The sequence below is a fragment of the Silene latifolia genome, chromosome Y (assembly GCF_048544455.1).
Source record: "Silene latifolia isolate original U9 population chromosome Y, ASM4854445v1, whole genome shotgun sequence".
NCBI lineage: Eukaryota > Viridiplantae > Streptophyta > Magnoliopsida > Caryophyllales > Caryophyllaceae > Silene > Silene latifolia.
In genome coordinates, this window is record NC_133538.1 from 59,796,067 (window position 1) to 59,817,931 (window position 21,865).

General features: G+C 32.1%; 1 protein-coding gene across 1 annotated transcript; it reads left to right on the forward strand.

Annotated features, from left to right (window-relative positions):
• Positions 1-10,714: 10,714 nt before the first annotated feature.
• On the forward strand, positions 10,715-11,290 carry LOC141628150 (uncharacterized). Its single transcript, XM_074441325.1, has one exon. It carries the CDS (start codon positions 10,715-10,717, stop codon positions 11,288-11,290), a length of 576 nt encoding a protein of 191 aa, XP_074297426.1.
• The last annotated feature ends 10,575 nt before the right edge of the window (positions 11,291-21,865 follow it).

Below are 21,865 nucleotides of genomic sequence, written 5' to 3' on the forward strand. Positions count from 1 at the left end.
AATACAATTTCATTTGTGTAAATTGTCAAATTTCATTAATAGTCTCAACCGTTTGTGTTTTTTGAACAATAGTTCAAACTGTCATAAAATAGTGAAATATCTTTGATTGATGCAATACACGTTTATCTTTACCCATAATCATTTTATGATAATAGTCTGACTAACAACGTAAGGTATGTATATGATCTTCGTAGAACAATTTATTGTTAACCTTCATTATATATTAAATTAACGGGTATTGTAATTAGTGAAATATAATCATGTCTCACTTGAAAAAACGAACAAAGTAAAAATATACTCTCTTCGTCCCGAACCAAATTGTGAGTGAATGATCAAATTACTCATCAAGTTCACCCTTAAACTAGAAAGGACAACAATAATTGACCGAGACATCTCAAAATGGAATTGAACAACAAATGACCGGCACATATGGGGTAAAAGAAGAGGAACATTTCGATTAGGGAATAGTAATATGCAAGATGTAATATAATCACACATATATAGAGAGGAGAGCTCAAATATTAGTCACGATGAAGAATTGAGGTATTCTACTCCAATTAAGCTTCAAATCTTATTTTATATTATCTTTTAACTAATTATATTAATACATTAATAATCTTATTTTATTTTATATTATCTTTCCACTAATTATATTAATACGTTAATAATCAAAATAGGTCGCTAAAGGTTGACGCTCTAATTACAAAGATAAGGAGGGGTAGGATATAACTATTACTCTAGAATTTCCCTACTATCTATCACTGATACTCTAATTTACAATTACGTGTAATGTAGTTAGAATGCCAAGCCCTACTATTTATGAGAGAATCGTTGAAGTGTCTTTATTCAAGCTGATGGTGGAAAAGAAGAACGGGGTCTTAGACACCCGACCAAAATTTGCGGTCTTTGGAAGGCTTAGCTTAAGGTTCCTTTCTTTCTCCTTAGATAAACTTTGAAAAATTTATATTCATATATATTCCTAATCTTTGGCAAATATATCTTGAATAGTTATTCTACATGAGTAAAAAATAATAAAATAATAATTGCAATAAAAACAACGTAAAATTATTACGCAGCTGCAAAAAAACATCTGCTTTGTGAATTTATCGAAATGCTACGAATAACATTAGTTTGTGAGATCTAAGGTAGAAGCATGCATGGATTCTTGATTAATGGATTTTCGAATAGAGATACTTAAAACTAAGCGTAAATAAGAGACGATCATATAATTCATATTGTTCTCGAATTTAAACAATAAAATCCAAATATAAAAAGTAAAATAAAATCAAGAGTATACATTGTGTCATGGCAAGTGATGTTTAACAATCTTTATATTATACCCCGTATTAAGTTATATATAAGGATTCATATCACAATGGCTATTCTCAATATGTACACTAACCTTAACCCTTCAAGAAAGCAACCAATTAATACGGAGTATCCTAACAAAATAGTATGGACACAAAGTCAATCATCTCAAGCAAAGCTCCCTGCAAATAAATAGATGGATGTTAGTAAAAGTACGATTTAAAATATCGAAGTCACTTGCCTCGCTCGTGTCGAAGTCGTATATCCACGGTTTTTCTTCTTCGAACCACTGCCATAGCAAATAAATATACGAAGTGTTAATATCTAACATACAAAATATATTACTGTCAAATAAGAAATACGTAAAAAGTATGTGAAAGAGCTAAATTCTATAAAATAAGAAACTAAATTTCATCATTAGAAGCGCAGGTAACAATTACAAATAAAAAAACAAAGTGAAAGTTGGAATATTAAAGAGGTGGATAGTTGTTTATATACTAACACAAATTGTTATTGATTTGACTTAGGATTCCAACTTTAGATAAATATTGATGGTATTCTGATAAAATTTTATCAAAAAATATTTTTAATGTGTAAAGTAGTCTAGAAAATTTGGACTCTCTGTAATCGCTCGAAAAAAGCTTCCTTTATTAATATAGATAGATATACTAGATTTAATGCCCGTGCGATGCACGGGCTATTTTGTAATTTCTCATGATATGATCTAATAAATACTTTGAGTGCACATGCCTAGTAATAAGATCAGTAGAAGACTATTTCGTTAAATTTTTCTTTAAGCTCGACATTTTATTTTCCGAATATCTCTTGAAATTAGTGTACTAGTAATCATTATTGTTCGTATATCTCATGAAACACAAACTCATGGGAGACACGGTCTCTCAATAACTATTGAAAGACCATTATCTCCATACCCCTCTATATACTTTTCGTTAGGGGTGTTCGTAAAAAACCGAACCGTAAAAACCGCACCGCAAAACCGAAAAACCGCATGATTTTCAGGTTTGGTTCACCGAACCGATTTGCCTTTAACGGTTCGGTTAACCGAACAGGTTATATTGAGTGTGAGCGGTTCGGTTTCGGTTCGCAAAAAAAATAATTCACGGTGAACCGAACCGAACCGTGTAAACATACTTTTTTTTAAAAAAAAAAAAATACTAAAAACTGAAAAGTGAAAGCCCAAAGCGGCAAAGCCCACCCTCCCTCATAACTCATAAGTCATACAAATTCTCAATTTTCCAATTTCTCAGTTTCTCATAAACCTAAAATAAAAACTCTAACCTCCAATTCCTCTTTCTGCCGCCTCATTCTACCTCCTCTTCCACCGTCTCCTACCTCCTCTCGTTGCACCGCTTCTTTCCACTGCCATTCAATCTCGACAAAACTTGCAAGTGTTCTTGATTGTCGATTTTTTATTTCATTTTAACTTTACTTTCAGTTTTAACTTAGTTTACTTGGGTCGATTTTCATATGCTCGAATGTTGGCTTTCATTAGATGTTTTATATCATGCTTTAATTCTATTTTTTACTGTCAATGTTTTATTTTAATTCATGTATTAATTTGATTATTCTTTTAGTCAATTCTTTAGCTTTAATTTCAGTTTATTGTCGATGTTTATTTATGTTGATTGCCCAAAAGTCGATTCTTGCACAAGAAAGTTTATGGTGTTTTGAATTAAAACCAATTTAAAAGCTCCTTATTCTGTTTTTGTGGAATCATTAACAAATGATTCACGGTTCACGGTTCACCGCTAAACCGAACCGTTGTGAAAGGTTCACCGAACTGAAATAAACCGTTTGAAAAGGTTCGGTTAAGGTTCGCCTTTTAGCCGAACCGTATAGTCGGTTAACCGTACAGACGGTGCGGTTCGGTTAACCGAACCGTGAATGAACAACCTACTTTTCGTACCCTTTTTATTATTGATGTTATCTCTATATGACTACTTATAACTACGTCATTTTGCAGTTAGGATCCTCTCCAATGAAGGATCCATTTTCTCTCAACAGAGTAGATTTCATTTTGCGGAGATCTAACAGTTCAACTTTCTTCACAGAAAATAAAGGAAAAAGAGTACGAAATGATAAAAAAAAATATAAAATTATTATGTGAGAGATAAATGAGGATCCCAACTCGTCATTTTGTACATGTTTTCATAACAATCATACTCATTTTACTGTTAATATCAACCATTGTACCATATTTATCTCAAATTGTAATAGGTGTCCCAATAAATTTATTTGAGACACCATTATTCAGAGAAGTGTTTAGTCCCAAATAGACTTTTGTAAATTGTATATAGAGTTTAATTTACAGTGAGAATTTAGTGTTTGTGTCAAATATATATTGTAAACTACGTACAAAATAAGTTGGTGTTACTTAATTATACCGCAAATATAAAAGTAAATCAATTTCCTATCTTCATCATCATCATACACTATATATTATTCCATTCTATTTTATTTTAATTATTAAGTATATCGCTCAAAAGTGTATTTATAATGTTCAATTATGTAATGATATAATACTCAGAAAAATGGTAAAGTGTGATCTATATGATTATATGCCACTTCTTGTGGTATTCTACTTGTAAAGAAAGTTATCTTCTCGTGTTCAATATCAAATAGTCTATCATATTTTCTTCCAATTCTATATTTCTTCATCAGATCTAAAGTTGTTAGATTTTCTTAAAATTAAAAAATTGCTAAAAAATAAAGTTTAATCTCTTATAAGAGCTTACTCAACAAATTACCCATGATCTTGGTCGAAGGAACTTATGGAATGTCGACTGCTTACGCCGCTTAGCTTAGAGGAAACTCCCGGTTGATCTATTTCGCTTTTTCCACTGAAGTCTAGTTCTTTAACTTCGTACGTTTTTTTATCCTACTACCCAAATAGAACCCATATTGATAATAAATAATCTCTTTATTAATTTACGATAATAGTCACTCGATCGACGTGGTGCACCATTAACATCTTATGATAGATATTCTTTTACGACCTCATATAGATGTTCTCGATCGATCTTTGAATATCAATATGATTAAACCCCCCCCTATATTAATATTAAATATAATATTATATATGCAATACAATTTTAGAAAATAAGAAGAATGAAAATGAAAAAATGTTAGAGATAGAGAGAGAAAACCCTAAAAAAACCTGAAACTTTAACCCTAGTTTTCTGTGCAGCTCTAACAACCATGGCTATCATGACCTTTACTGATAATTAATTCTCACCTTTAGCTTCATCTTCTAAACTCCCACGAACTACTACTAACACAAAAAATCAAAAAAATAAGGGGATGGTGAATGCGACAACTGAGAAAGTTCCGCAGACGGTCAGTGCTAAAGAGACTACACAGGGGTCTCAAACTGGTGATGCGAGAAAGACAATGTCTTTGGGGTCTATTGTGGGTATCCCTGTTCTTAACCTTGACGAGGGTGTGCCTGACAAACAAGACTCTAGATGGCTGCTTCGTCAGGGTGGCAAAAACATAGTTATGGAGACAATTGTTGAGGAGGAGGAACAGTTGGATCTCCTAAAGTTCACTCCGGATGACATAAAATCTGAGGTAGAATTTTGGAACCAATCTGTTTATTGTTATATCTTAGGGACTAATCCTCCTATGGAAGTTGTTGAGGATTATGTATATCAAGCTTGGTCTGAGTTTGGTATAGACAAGGTCTCTTTCATGGAGAATGGCGTTTTCTTAGTCAGGTTTACTACGCCTGTTGGGATGTCTTCTCTTCTGAATGCTGGTTATTATTTCTTTGATAACAAGCCTATAGTGATTAAGCCTTGGAGTGTAGATGTAGACCTTGTGAAGGAAAAAATTGATATGGTCCCTGTTTGGGTGCGGTTAATAGGAATACCTCTGAAGTTCTGGGGGGACTGTTTATTGCCTATTGCAGGACTTGTGGGTAACTTTGTTAGAAAGGACATTGCTACTACTGAAAAAAAGAGACTGAGTTATGCTCGTGTCTTGGTTGAATTGAAGATGGACCAACATTTACCAGACAAAATTCAATTCCTTGATGAAACTGGGAATGTAGTAGTTGTTCAGGTGACTTATGAATGGAGACCTGTTTCGTGTGAGGGTTGTAAGGGATTTGACCATGACAAACAATAGTGTCGAAAGGCTAAGCCTAAGGTCCAACTAAAAGGAAAACCAAATCCCCCTCCTGAGAAACAAAAGAGACAAGCATGGAGGCCAGTGCAAAAACAGGTGGATCCCCCTAGAGCTAAACGTTCAATTGTGTTTTCCCCTGAGGGGTTCCCTCCTCTGGTAAGACCTAGTGTTACTACTCCTGCTATGCATATCATGAAACTCAATAAGCAGGGTGGATTTATTGAGATAATAGCTTCTGATAGAAAAGGACCTCTTTCTTTCTTAGATGCTTTGAATGGCACTACTCTTAGGGGGGGAGTGATGCAGAGTGGTAAAGATCCCCCTTCTCAATCATCTCATGCATAATTTGGGTTTTTGGAATGTGAGAGGTTTAAATGATCTTAATAAACAAAAATTGGTTAAATGGTTTCTGCATAATAATGGTGTAGGGTTATTTGGTTTACTGGAAACAAAAATAAAGCTTAGGAATCTTTTGAATAAGAATACCTCTCTTTGTGAAGGCTGGAGTATTACTACTAATAGTAACTGGCATAAGGGAGGTCGTATTTGGGTTTTGTGGAAACCTGAGCTATTCATAGTTAATGTCCTAGCTTATAATGCTGAATATATTCACATGAGAGCGACTTCTAGGACTGATGATAATAGCTTTCTTCTTACTATGATTTATGCTCATAATGATTTATATGAGAGAGTTGAACTCTGGAATTTCCTGAAGCATATTGCTTTGACTTGTAATAAACCTTGGCTCTGGGCTGGGGACTTTAACACTGTGCTGAGCCTAGTGGAGAGGCTTGGGGGTAATACTTCTGAAGCTGAAATGCAACATTTTCAGGAATGTGTATCTCTGTCTTTGTGATGAGGACTGCGAGCTCTCTTGGGGCTATGTTCACATGGTCTAACAAGTAGAACCCTGTGGATAGAGTATACAGTAGACTTGATAAGGTGATGGGTAATAATGAATGGATGATGGAATATGGTGACTACTTAGCTCATTTCCACCCTGAAGGAGTGTTTGACCACTGCCCTTGCACAATTGTTAACAAGAAAGCTGACATGGGTGGAAGGAAAAGCTTTAAATACTTCAACATGTGGGGGAAATCTGAGTTGTTTCATGATTGTGTGAAGAAAATCTGATGTCAGGTTTACCAGGGGACTAAAATGTTTTCTGTTGTTAAAAAGTTGAAAGCACTGAAGCCTGGACTTAAAGCTCTTAATAAAGACTGTTTCTCTGATATTGAGAATAGCACAGCTCTCACTGCTGCTCTTTTGGAAAAAATTCAGAAGGATTTGGTGGACCATCCTGGTGATATGGAGATGATGCAACAGGAGTTGGTGGTGGCTAATGAGTTGAGGGACCTGATGACAGCTAGGGATAGCTTTCTGATTCAGAAATCTAAGATTCAATGGTCTCTTGAAGGTGATTTGAATACTGCTTATTTTCATAACTCAATCAAAAGAAGAATGATGCAGAATAAAGTTCTTAGCATTGAGGATAAGGATGGTAGGAACTGTACTGAGGGGTCTCAAATTCAGCAGGCATTCTTGGATTATTATTTGGACCTCTTGAGATCACAGAAGAGCACTATTCCTGTTAATGATAGGGTAGTCAGACTGGGGGAATGCTGCAGTCCTGCTCATTCGGATGTGCTGAGTAAAGCTGTCACAGTAGAGGAAGTTAAGCTACACTTGTTCAGCATCCCTAAGGATAAGTCCCCTGGACCTGATGGCTTTACTAGCCAATTTTATAGGGATGCTTGGGACATAGTTGGCAATGAGGTTTGTGCTGCTGTTTTAGACTTTTTTGATAGTGGTAAGCTGCTCACCCAAATCAATGCTACTATGATTACTCTCATACCTAAGACTGACAGACCAACTAGTGTAAAACATTTTCGACCTATTGCTTGCTGTAATGTCATTTACAAGACTATTTCGAAGATTCAGTGTGCTAGATTGGTTGTGGTCCTTCCTGACATTATAAGTAGGAATCAGGGTGCTTTTATTCATGGTAGAAGTATTTTGAAAAACATCCTTATATGACAGGACCTGGTAAGGATGTACAACAGAGGTAATGCCTCTCCTAGATGCATGTTTAAACTGGATTTACAAAAAGCCTATGATTCCATTGAATGGAACTTTATAGAGCTGATGTTGACAGCCTTGAACTTCCCTGCAAAATTTAAACATCTGGTTTTGACTTGTGTGAGGACACCTCTGTTGGGACTGGTGTCCTCCACAGTTAGTGCAATGACATATAAATCTCTAAAAGGATCAAAGGGTATACTTTTGTATTATTATCAGTTGGTCCACGTTTATCAATAACGGTTGGCTTGCTAGATAAGTTTGACGTTATTGTCATACTGATGGCGGTGATCAACCGGTCCCTAAAAGTCACACCTATAGGATACGTTTGAGAGATGTGACGGTATGAAAATACAGTCATGTTGATGCCTAATATGACTAAGCAGTTAGTCGAAGTTATTGACTAATAATTAGTCAAACGCGATGTTGAGATAATTATTTAACGGAAATTTCCCATGGTACCCTCGAACTTTGGCCGATTACACATGGTACCCCTCATTTTAAGTTTCTACATATGGTACCCTTGTATTTACTTTTTTCTTTCCCAGAATACCCTTAGCAACTCTCCGTCATAACACCGTTAGTTCTCAACTTCTAAACACTTTACCTCTTCCTTTTACCCATAAATAACCTTCTAATCCCTAATCTTCATCTTCTTGCTTTATATTCACTCATCCCATTTGCCACCACCAACACTACCACCGCATCACCACCACTACCATTAAACTCCGACAACCACCCCTCGCCATTGATGGGGTAATATGCCCCCATCTTCCTGTGAAAACGCATTCCTCTAAATTCCTCCTACTTTCAAATCATCACATATTCATCATTTTCCCCATATTTCTTCAATTGATAAACTAATTAGCAAAAATCTTGCGATTTCAAGTACAGAGAAACCAATTGGAAGCCATGGATTTAGAAGCAAATTCGAGCAAGTCCTTCACATCAGAGATAAAAGCATGTTTTGGTAAGCATGCTTGAAATTAAAATCGATGGTGGTAGTATGGTGCTGGACTGGGTGATGGTGCGGGTCCCACTGATGGCGGTGATGGCGATGGTGGGTCCCACTGATGGTGTAGGTCCCGCTGATGATGGGTTGATTGCGAGGTGGGTGATTGAATAAGGAGCAGACGTACTTGATTCGGTTAAGTCGTTTAGGGATTTGAAATCATCAGATAATTGTGGTGGAGGTGGTAGCTTAGTAAATGATAATACTGGTATCAGACTCATTTAGCAGTGAACATTGATGAGAGATTGGAAAACACGTAATTGGATCTGCATTTGTATAGGAATGCGGAGACTCTTAAGTAAACACGGCTTTAAATTGTTAAGAATAAAGAGGCTATAAATCGGGGTCAATTTTTTGACATTTTTGTAGCAGAGAGAACGTGGACAAGATGTATGGCTAGTGAAGAAATCTAGACAATCTCATTTTAATTGTTTAGTTTCAGCACCCGCATAAACACAATCTTTACAATTGAAGGTTTTCATTATCAAGTGTTAATTTGAGTTTATCGAATATTGATCTGCATTTATCGAATAAACCAAGAGGATGAAGATGTGTTATAGGTAAAAAGCAATTAAGCAAGAGGTAGAGTGTTTAGAAGATGTAAGCTAATGTGAATTAAGCGGTTAATTCGTAAATTAAATATAAACGGTTATATTTAATTAATGTATATTGAATTGATTAATTATACAATATTGTTATTGTCAGACATGTATTAATATATCGACTGAGTCATGTTGCTAGTTGATATTTTAATAACCGATAACTGATGACAATTTATAATAAAATCCCGTCATATACATTTTAGCATTTTAAGTCGGACCACGAGTTAAAAATAAGGAGAAAGTGAAAGCCCACTCCCTCCCTTGTAAAACCCACGGCCGAACCATATGAACAAAAGGAGAGGGCTTCTCTCCTTTTGACCTAAGCATATTCATTTGCACAAAAATTAGGTTTTTGGAGGCATTTTCTCTGAAACCTAGATCTCACATCGAAAACTCACAAAAACTCTCTCAATATTGCAAGGCAATTAGAGAGTACATTCTAGCACAAGGGGCATAGTCTCAGACGGTCTTGGGTGTAACGATTAGGAGGAAATCTATATTGATTTCTGTTCTTAGGCCGTATTCACAAAGGACCCGAGGTTAATTCTTATTCTTTATCGTTTCTCTTGTAATTTTCGTTTATGACAATAATCACATGTTAAAGATACGTTATAGTCCTAAAATTTAAGGGAATTTTACGGATATTTCCCTACAACCTCACTTCTCCCTTCATCTGAATGGCTCTCATTTTGGATATTTTGCTGGAAAAAGAGGTTTAAGGCAAGGGGACCCCATCTCTCCCTTGCTCTTTACAATTTGTATGGAGTACTTGTCAAGGGTCCTGATGTATGCAACTCAGAAATGGTTCTTCAGATTTCACCCTCTTTGTAGAAGCCTTAAATTGACTCATTTGCTGTTTGCAGATGATTTGTTACTCTTCTGTAGAGGGGATGTTAGATCTATTATGCGGTTGCTTAGAGCCTTCTCTACATTTTCTGCTATTTCTGGACTGGTGGTGAATGAGGCTAAGTCTGAAGTAGTTTTTGCTGGGGTTCCTGCTGACCTGAGACATGATATTTTACAAATCTCAGGTTTTCAAGAAGGCTGTCTACCCTTTAAATACCTTGGCATACCTATCCAACCTGGTAGACTCACAAAGCAGGATTGTAATATTTTGGTGGAAAGGATTGTCACTAGGATAAGAGGGATTAGGGATAAGAAGCTTAGCAATTCAGGCAGACTGATTTTGATTAATTCTATCCTCAATACTCTTCATAATTATTGGGCCTCCATTTTTCTGATTCCTAAACTGATCATAAGGAGGATTGTGGCTATATGCAGAAATTATTTGTGGGATGGGGGCACAGAGTACCAGAGGGCTCCTCTTGTGTCTTGGTCCACTGTTTGCTGCAGTAAAAAATCTGGAGGCTTGGGTGTGAAGGATGCTGAAAGTTGGAACATTGCTACTGTTGGGAAGCTTGTAAATTGGATCTACACTAAGGCTGATAGACTTTAGGTTCAATGGATTGATCATATTTATCTGAAAGGGTCTGACTGGTCTACTTATGTGCCTCCTAGTGACTCCAATTGGAATTGGAGGAACATCTGTAAGATCAGGATCAAAATGAATGCTGGTTTTGTGGATAACTGCTGGGTAGCTGATCCTAAAGGCTACTCAGTTGGGTCTGGTTATACTTGGATACAGGATCAACACCCACCTGTGTCCTGGTATTCCGATGTCTGGGATAGATGGAATATCCTTAAGCATGCCTTTATAGCTTGGTTAATTTCCCATAAGGCACTCAATACTAGAGAAAAGTTACATGCTCATGGGATACGTGCCTCTAAGGATTGTGTGCTGTGTGAAGATGGCATTGAAACACATTCCCATGTTTTTGAAGAATGCTTATATAGCAAGCAAATTATGGGACAGATTGAGACCTGGCTGCAACTTAAATTGTATCCTGATAGGAGTTGCTCTCAACTGCAGCAACATGTTTGCAGAATGGCAAAGTTGGCCTGCTGGTACACCATCTGGATGGAGAGAAACAAATGTCGAATGGACTTGCAGCTAACAATGCCTAGGAATATTGTGAAAGATTTGAAGAGGCTGATTCATGCTCGAATCAGTCAGATGATCCAACAACCTGTTACTAGCCAAGATCAGCAGTGGCTTTCTAGACTTGATATTTTACTTTAGTTGTGGCTAGTACTAGAAAATTTGAAATGATGTTGTAATTGACTATTATCTTTTTTTTATTAATGAAAACCTCTCACATTTCACCAAATTTTTTTTTTAGAAAATAAGGACTATTTCATAATTACTTTCATCATTGTATATGCTGGAATGTTTTACCTCTTGTTAACTATAAGAATTTAGAAATAAACACTACATTCATTGTATATGTTGAAATGTCTGACCTCTTGTTAACTATAAGAATTTAAAAATAAACACTACATACAATAATAACAATTAAAGCATAGAGATGAAATAAAATTGTGTAGAATGACTATTAAAATAAACAAAAATGTAACAGGAGTAGTGATGTACTCCGGAGTATGAATTAATGATGTACATAAAAGTTTTACTCATATAATCAATATATATAACTAAAGGAGGCTTTTTTTTTTTCTAATTATTCTATTAGCATTAGAATTAGGAGATAAGTAATTTTTTACAAGTTTTCTATTATAATTAGGAATATAATTTTCCTATTAGAAATGAGAATTAATTAATTATTTTACAATTTTCCCATTAGAAATAGGAAATAAATTAACAATTTATTAAGGCTTTTTTTTCCTAATTATACTATTAGAATTAGGAGATAATATTTATGTAAAATTTTTCTACTATAATTAGGAATATGATTTTTCTATTAGAAATGAGAATTAATTATTTTATAATTTTATAATTTTATTATTAAAAACAAGAAATAAATTAATTATCTATAATTTATTAATATTAAAAAATTATTCATTAGTATTTGTTCATTTTTTATTAGATTAGAAGGAAAAAAACATTTGATATATTTATAATATCCAATTTTATAACAACTTCCGATTAAAAAAATGAGGTATTATGAGGCTAAGAGGCCCTAGGCCGAACTGGGTTGTGACAAATGTGCATGCATAAAACGTACTACATGGAATTTACTCATGTAAAGAGTAAAATGAACGCTAAAATATACCCCTACGTCTTTTGTTATTGCCAATGTCGTATTTAATTATACATAATACGAAGTTTATTTTTCAAATGTCATATGTATTTCTCCTACTAATTTTAAAATTATTTCCCTCACAATCCACTTTAAGTTCTATTGATAATTTATTACATTATATTATTTACATTCATTTGTCATTATATAAAAGTATATTAATCAAAATTTAAATAAGATATTTATAAATTATTTATAAGTACAAAGTTTGATATCTATTTTTCAAGGAGTATTAAAAGATAAAGAAAGTTGCTGCTAATTTGCAAATCGAAATATCATATTATGACAAATGAGTAAATGTTTTGAAAAAATCTATTGTGCGATTGTTTTACAATTTAAAGTAAAAGTGGTACCACGAGTAATAAAATAGATTTGAATGAGGCTTGAAAGTAAATTAGATACACATATTATAGAAATATGTATAAGGTTAAGATTCAATTCAAGCAACGACCAACATTAAAAAAAAAAGTCATGAATAACACATAAAAGGGCAAGAGTAGTCTTTCCCTAACATAGTGAAGACCGTCTATCTCAAACTTTTCTTTTGACAAATTTACATGCATAAAAAACGGTACTATTCAATTATATGGAGGAAACTAATTATTGTTGATGCTATAATTTTTTTTGTGTGTAAATTGAGCACATGATCACTATAATTTAGGGAGATATACGAATTGGGGAAGGGTAAGACATATTCGTCATGCATAATACGATGCTTTAACCACCTTTACGCAAAAATATAAAAATAAATGAAAAAATTTAAATCTAAAAGGGGGTCACGTACTTGCCAACTCTTCTATAGTTTTCTACCGCATTAATATTCTCATGAAGTTTATAACATTTTTATTTCATATTAATAAAAAAATGATTATACTGCTTCGTACAATTTGTGATTTATAACTTTTATCTAACTTATTTGAACTTGCTTAAATTTATATATTTAATGTGAAGAATATTAATTATAAATATGATAAAGATAAAGTTTGATCTTTAATTTCCTCAGAGATAAAAAATAATTAAAAAAAAAAACTCAATTTTTATTTTCTTATAATATACTGATTAAAGGTCATAATGTAAAACAGGAAATTACACCACAATCTACTATTTCAATATGTCGATGATCAACACTCAAAATAGCACATTTGTTATTTAAATAGTGTAAAAACTTTCAAAATGCTAAAAAAATAAAAAAAAATGTTCAATATGTCGTTATCAAAACAAAACCTAAGTTTCTGCATTTTTTTTTGTCATATTCAACTTAGTCTTTACGAGATGTAAAAATGGTGAAGTTCAGAAAGTAGCGGCTAGTTTTCTGTTAGTTAGATGGACTTTTCAAGAGAGAGATTAAAGCTTTGCATTTTAGACCGTTTTATGTGTGAACCGAAGGGATTAAGTAGTGGGCTAAATGTTGTTTCGAGTGGGAATGAGGTTGATTGCGACGAGTTGGTTGACTAAAGTTTTTCCTTAATAGATCTAGGAAGGGGATAATAATTATGAGATAATAAAATTTGAAAAAAAAATGACAATAAAAATGAGATGGAGGTAGTAAGATTTATTTATGCAAAATGAAATAAATAACAAAGTTCGTGTGTGTGTGTATATATATATATATATATATATATATATATATATATATATATATATATATATATATATATATATATATATATAGAAGAGATCAAGTGAGTCCATCCAATTTCATTGAGTCCCTAAGTCCTCTTTAGGGCCATTGAAAAGATGAGATGAGAGGTTGAGATTGAAGGGGAAAAAGGGGGGATTAAGGCTAAAATAAGGGGATGGATGCTAATTAATCCCTTTCCCTCTCTACCATCACTAATCAAACACTAATTGCACTATAAAAGCTTTCTTTTTCCACTCACTTATCTCTCCTATCACACAAATATCATTCATCCCATCTCTCTAAAAACCTAATAAATAAAAAAAAACCCCCCAAAACATTTCCCTCCTCTTTTCCTTACTCATCCACCTACCACCACCAACCACCCCAGATCCGCCCCACCGAGCCACCACCCGACACCTCCATGGCCGAAACCAACACCACCACGACCACCTTCTATCCGCCTATGCCGCGAGTGCCGCACCTCTTCTCATTTTTCCTTTATTTTTTTTTTCAGATTTGAGAAAAAAAGTGGTGGTTTTGTTTCCTTTTTTTTTTATTCTTTTTGTTTTGTTTCATTGTTTTTGGTTGATTTTGTTGCTGTTGTTTTCGTTTTTTCTCTTTTTTTTTTTAAACTTGAAATCTGGTTGATTTTTGTTGTTGTTGCTTTCGTGTTTTTTTTTTGTTAACTTTAGATCTGGTTGATTTTTGTTACTGTTATAGTTTCGTTTTTTTTTTTTTTTTTTTTTTTTTTAAAACTTGAGATCTCGTTTTTGTTGTTGTTGTTTAGAAAAAAAATGATGGTGGTGGTTGTTAATTTGTTATTATGGTGGATTATTGTTGTTTTTTAGATCTTTGTTTTTCTTCATCTTTTGTTTTGTTTTGTTTTGTTTTCTTCATCCTCCCATTTATCATGTTTTTCTTCCTTATTTTCTTCATCCGCCAGTATGGACTTGTTTGTTTTTTGTTCTTTTTGTTTTTCTTTTATATGTTTTTTGTTATTGTTTTTTAAATGTTTTTCATTTTTCTTTTCTTTTTTTAAGTAAGGACTTGTTTTCCTCTCCCTTATTCTAGATCTAGGGTTTTTATGTTCGTAGTCGGTTTTTTCAGATTTAGTTTTAGTATTTACACTTCTAGATCTGATAAATATATAGTAGATTTTTTTTACATTTACACTGGTTTTTCTTCACATTTACACTCATATTTCTGTACATTTACACTCGTATTTCTTTACATTTACACGCATTTTTCAGATTTACACTCATATTTTTTAAAATTTACACTCATATTTCTTTACATTTACACTCATAAATCTTAACATTTACACTTGTATTTGTGTACATTTACACTCATATTTCTTAACATTTACACTCATATTTCTTTACATTTACACTCGTATATCTGAACATTTACACTCGTTAAATTTATATATATTTGGACTCATATTTTCGTGGATATGAGTTGGTGGTGGAGGACGGCGTTGGTGGTGTTTGTTGGGAGTCGGACTAAAGTTTTAATCGTAAAAGGACCAAAGTTACACTTATAAAGGACCAAAGTCACACTCAAGGACCAAATTTACACTCTTAAACCTTCAAAATTACACTTAAAATACTACATTTACACTCGAAAAACATCACATTTACACTTGTAAAATATTAAAATTATATAAATTCAAAATTTCCGTCACAAAAAATCAAATTTACACTCTTAAAATGTTAAATTTACACTCGGAAAATATCACATTTACACTTGTAATATGTTAAAATTATATAAATTCAAAATTCCGTCACAAAAAATCAAATTTACACTCTTAAAATGTTACATTTACACTCGTAAAACATCAAATTTACACTTGTAATATGTTAAAATTATATAAATTCAAAATTTCCGTCACAAAAAATCAAATTTACACTCTTAAAATGTTACATTTACACTCGTAAAACATCACATTTACACTTGTAAAATGTTAAAATTATATAAATTCAAAATTTCCGTCATAAAAAAACAAATTTACACTCTTAAAATGTTACATTTACACTCGTAAAACCTCACATTTACACTTGTAAAATGTTAAAATTATATAAATTCAAAATTTCCGTCACAAAAAATCAAATTTACACTCTTAAAATGTTACATTTACACTCGTAAAACATCACATTTACACTTGTAAAATGTTAAAATTATATAAATTCAAAATTTCCGTCACAAAAAATCAAATTTATACTCTTAAAATGTTACATTTACACTCGTAAAACATCAAATTTACACTTGTAAAATGTTAAAATTATATAAATTCAAAATTTCCTTCACAAAAAATCAAATTTACACTCTTAAAATGTTACATTTACACTCGTAAAACATCACATTTACACTTGTAAAATGTTAAAATTATATAAATTCAAAATTTCCGTCACAAAAAATCAAATTTACACTCTTAAAATGTTACATTTACACTCGTAAAACATCAAATTTACACTTGTAAAATGTTAAAATTATATAAATTCAAAATTTCCGTCACAAAAAATCAAATTTACACTCTTAAATTGTTAAATTTACACTCGTAAAACATCACATTTACACTTGTAAAACTCATACAACATTACATTTACACTTCTGAAATCTAAAACTCAAAACTGATTAATTAGGGGCTAGAGAGAGAGAAAAATTAATTAGTGTATAGAAATTTGATTAGTGGTAATTTTTTTTGGTAATTTTCAATCTCAACCACCCATCTCAATCCAACCATCCACATTTTTTTCATTTTCTTTTTAATAGCCCTTAATCAAATTCATCTCAACCATCCAATGAGTCCATCCAATGGCCCTTAGAAGGACTTATGGACTCAATTGGGAAGAAGGACTCATTAGAACTCCCCCTCTCTCTCTCTCTCTCTCTCTCTCTCTATATATATATATATATATATATATATATATATATATATATATATATATATATATATATATATATATATATATATAGTAATAAGATCAAATGAGTCATCCTCTTACATGTGAGTCCATAAGTCCCATTATGGGCCATTGGATCTTGGAAATGAAGAGCTAAGATGAGAACCCAAAAATTAAGGTTAATGCTCTAATTTTGCCATCTTTCTCTATTTTTCTCATTAACTACATTAATCCTCCTCATCTTTCATTCATCAACTCATTATCACATCTTCTTATTCTCTCTCTATATCTCACTTCTCCATATTTTCTCCAAAAAAACCAAGAAAAAAAAACCCCAAAAACCAAACAAATAAAAACCCAAAAAATCCAAATAAATCATTTACTCATCTTTTCCTCATTCACCATCCACCTACCACCACCCACCGGCCGCCGCCGCCACCACCACCACCGCCACCACCGCCGCCGCCACACCGACGTTTTTTTAATTTTTTAATTTTTTTTTTTAAAAAAAGAACTTGATGTTTGGGTGTTCTTTTTATTTTTTTTTTGTTTTTTTTTCTCCTTATATCGTCTTGCTATATAATATTGTTTCAAATTTGTGAGTTTTTTTTATCTTAATCTTAGATCTACTAAAGTAGATCAATTTTCATTGACCCGTTTTCTTTTTTTTTTCAATTTTGATGTTTTGGTCTTTTTCTTTTTCCGGTTATTGTCATTTTTACAAATTATAGTTTGATTTTAGTACTAAATTTATTAGTTATGAAATCTCATTTTTTACTTTTTTCTTGTTGATATCACTTTGTTAATATCCGTCTTGTTATATATATTTGACAAATTTCGTATTTAAAATTTTCTTTTGGTATTGTGTGATTTAGAATCTATTAAAATTACTTTATCGGTTAAAATTACACTTTTTCGATTAAAATTACACTTTTTACCGTTAAAATTACACTTTTTTCCGTTAAAATTACACTTTTTTTGGTTAAAATCACAGCTTTTTTCCTGTTAAAAGTACACTTTTTTCCGTTAAAATTACACTTTTTTCTGTTAAAATTACACTTTTTTTGCGGTTAAAATTACACTTTTCCGTTAAAATTACAATTTTTTCCCTTAAAATTACACTTTTTTCTGTTAAAATTATACTTTTTTCCTTTAAAATTACACTTGTCTTCATTAAAGTTACATTTATCTCTATTATTAAAGTTATATTTATCTCTACTAAGGTTACCTTCTCAATGACTAAAGTTACGCTTTTGGACAAAAGTTAGAACAATTTGGACTGAAGTTACACAAATTTGGACTAAAATTTGTCAATTTGGACTAAAAGTACACAATTTGGACTAAAGATACACAAATTTGGACTATAGTTATACAATTTGGATTAAAATTACACTTTTATGGACTAAAATTACACTTCCGTTGACTAAAATTACACTTTTGTAGACTAAAGTTATACATTTGTGGATTAAAGTTACCCATTTGTAGACTAAAATTACACTTTTTGGACTAAAATTACACTTTTTTGGACTAAAATTACACTCATAAAATGATAAAAGATACACACACTATCAATTTACTAAGTTACACTTTAGTGGACAATGATTGAAATTTCACAATCTCAATGACTCAAAATAAATGAATTGTGTAACTTTAGTTCAAATTGTGTAATTTACTCTAAATGTAGTCGTAAATAGTGTATTATTAGTTCAAAATTATTCGTAAATAGTGTATTTTCAGTCCAAAATTGTATAATTTTAGTCCAATTTTAGTTGTAAATATTGTATTCAATTTAGTCGTAAATAACTCCATTAATTAGTCCAAATAGTCCAAATTAGTTAGTCCATATTGTCCAAATTGTCCAAATTAGTTAGTCCAAATAGCCCAAATTAGTCTGTCTAACTTTAGTCCAAGAGTGTAACTTTAGTCATTAATAGAGATAAGTGTAATTTTAACAGGAAAAAGTGTAATTTTAACCGAAAAAGGTGTAATTTTAAAGTAAAAAAGTGTAATTTTAAAGTAAAAAAGTGTAATTGTAACAGAAATAAGTGTAATTGTAATGGAAAAAAGTATAATTTTAATAGGAAAAAGTATAATTGTAACAAAAAAAAGTGTAATTGTAACAGAAATAAGTGTAATTGTAATAGAAAAAAGTGTAATTTTAACAGGGAAAAGTGTAATTATAACATAAGTAAGGGTAATTTTAACCAAAAAAAGTGTAATTTTAACCAAAAAAAAGTGTAATTGTAGCAGAAAAAAGTGTAATTGTAATAGAAAAAAGTGTAATTGTAACAGGGAAAAGTGTAATTATAACAGAAATGAGGGTAATTTTAACCAAAAAAGTGTAATTTTAACAAAAAAAAGTGTAATTGTAGCAGAAAAAAGTGTAATTGTAATAGAAAAAAAGTGTAATTTTAACAGGGAAAAGTGTAATTATAACAGAAATAAGGGTAATTTTAACCAAAAAAAGTGTAATTTTAACCAAAAAAAAGTGTAATTGTAGCAGAAAAAAGTGTAATTGTAACTTTAATAAAAACCAAAATAACTCTAAAATATAGTATAACACCCACAACATTAACATAATAAAAAACCAAAATAAAAACCAAGAATACTAGATCTAAAATAAAATAAAAAACCGAAATAAGAAGTAGATGAAAATAAATGAAAAAATCAAGCGAAATCTTAAATACAACCGTTTACAAAACGGAATCTATACCTTAAAAAAACGGAATCCGACACAAGTAAACATGGAATTCAAATTATATAAACATTGGAAACCTCAACAAAAACTGAATCTGAAAAAAAAAATGAATCTGAAAAGGGAAGAAAGGAGAGTAGTGGTGGGGTTATTCGTTAAGAAAAAACCACCCAACAACAATTTAAGAAAAAACCATTAAAAAAAAGATCTCAAAATAATTTTAAAACATAACCACCCAACACCAATTCACGCAAAATCATTTTCACGCGACCCCATTTTCACGCAAATCTTAAAAGACTAAAAATGGGGAAGGAAGAAGAAAGGAAGGCGTGTGGTGGTGGATCTAAAAGTTGATGCGGTGGTTTGTGGTGTTCTGGTGATGGCGCTGGTGCGTGGTGGATGGCGGCAGCGGCCGCGTGTATGGCTGCAGATCTGAAAATAAAAAAGAGAAAGGAGAATATGGTGGTTGTGTGGCGGTGTTCAGAGGGGACTGGTGGCGCTTCTGGTGGCGTGTGCGGTGAGTGCTGTGGTGGTAGTTTTCAGATCTGAGAGAAAGGAGATGTAGTGTTGTGGTGTTGGTGGCCGAAAGGAGGAATAGAAGAAGTGGTTGTGGTGTTGATTGGCGGAAAATCTGGAATGCGGTGGTGGTGGTGTGCGTGTGGTGGCTGCTAGCTTGAAGGTTTAGTGGTTGCGAGGGGAGGTGGTTGCGAGGGGAGGTGACCGTGTGGGTGAATGGTGACAGGAATGGTGGGTTGTGTGCGTGGTGACGGGAGCCAGTGGTATAGAGGAGGTCGGGGTGGTGGAGAGGAGGACGGATTTTTTTTCCTCCTGTTATTTTGGGTTTTTTTTAGTTATTATTTTGGGTTTTTTTTTCAGATTTTGTTTGTTTGGTTTTGTTAGATGAGAGAAAAAAGAGAGATTGTGAGATTTAGAGAGAGGGAAGGAGTTGGTGATAATGAGATATGAATGGATTAGTAAGTAACTTAATGGCAATGAAGAGTTAATTAGACTAGATTGATTTGTGGCCATCCATTGAGATGTAATCTCATCCCTTCATTCCCTTCATCCAAGAGCCCTTATAAGGACTTAAGGACTCAATAGATGTAAGGGACTTAGGAGAACTTCACTCTATATACATATATATATATATATATATATATATATATATATATATATATATATATATATATATATATATATATATATATATATATATATATATATATATATATATATATATATAATATTCAAACTTATTCAGTTTACAAACATAGTACCCAAACACTTTGTTTGAGTATCTGGAATGGAGGTAGTGAAGGAAAAGTAGATCTATATACTCAACATATTCATATATGCTTTAATTTAATTTGTCATAAAATTAACAAGTGATCTTATGCATGCAAACAATATAAAATATAGAGAAGAAACCATCATCTTACATTGTGATTTTCGGATTTATGGGCACAAGTGAGTTCACCTACTCACTTGTTCTTGAGCTCTCCAAATGGAAGAACAAGGATTCATGTATAGAATCCCTCCCAAAAGAATATACCCAAGGAAATCTCTTAATAACTAATATTATTTAGATCTAGTAATAATATTAGTTTTACTATAAAATTGACACAAATAAATTGCATTTTACTCTTGAAAATCTCGGTCAAGAGGGAGTATATGTGAGTTTATTTCTCTAGAATTATCATAAATTTTAGAGAGTTTTTATTGCATTTTCTTACTCTAGAAAATTAGATGGGAAGAATGAATAATAATGTAAAAGAGAAAAGCTCTTCTCTCTTTCTTGTGGGTGGCCGAAAAAAAAGAGCATTGGGTAGTATGCCCAATGCCTTTTATTTTTGCTCTTCTCAAAAGCTTAGTCTTGCAAGGCTAGTAGGTAGTCTTTAATAATTATGTTTTCCACTAATATGAAAACACAATATTAACCCAACACTCCCTCTAATTTCGGCACTTTCATAATAAAATGGATGGTCCATTTTATTTTGTCATTTGTCAATTTTGTCAAATGTAACATGTTACATGACATGTCACAATGTAATGTATTTTTAACATATTAAAAATCAACATACTCATAAAATATGTCATTTACAAAATTGACTAGTAATTCGTAATTACTCGTGCCAAAATGTTTACAAATTATAAATTACAACATTCTGTATTTATAATATTTATTCATTCCGTTTCAATTGTTTCTGTAAACAATGATTTCATCTAAGTAATAAAACAATTCGATTACTTAGACCGTGTCTCATTTAATCATATTTACAATAAGATACGTAAATTATACTCACAAAATCATCCGTCAATTTTAAGCAATTTAATTAACTCG

Coding starts and splice junctions, on each gene's coding strand:
- LOC141628150 (XM_074441325.1), top strand. CDS start 10,715: ATGAATGCTGGTTTTGTGGATAACTGCTGGGTAGCTGATCCTAAAGGC.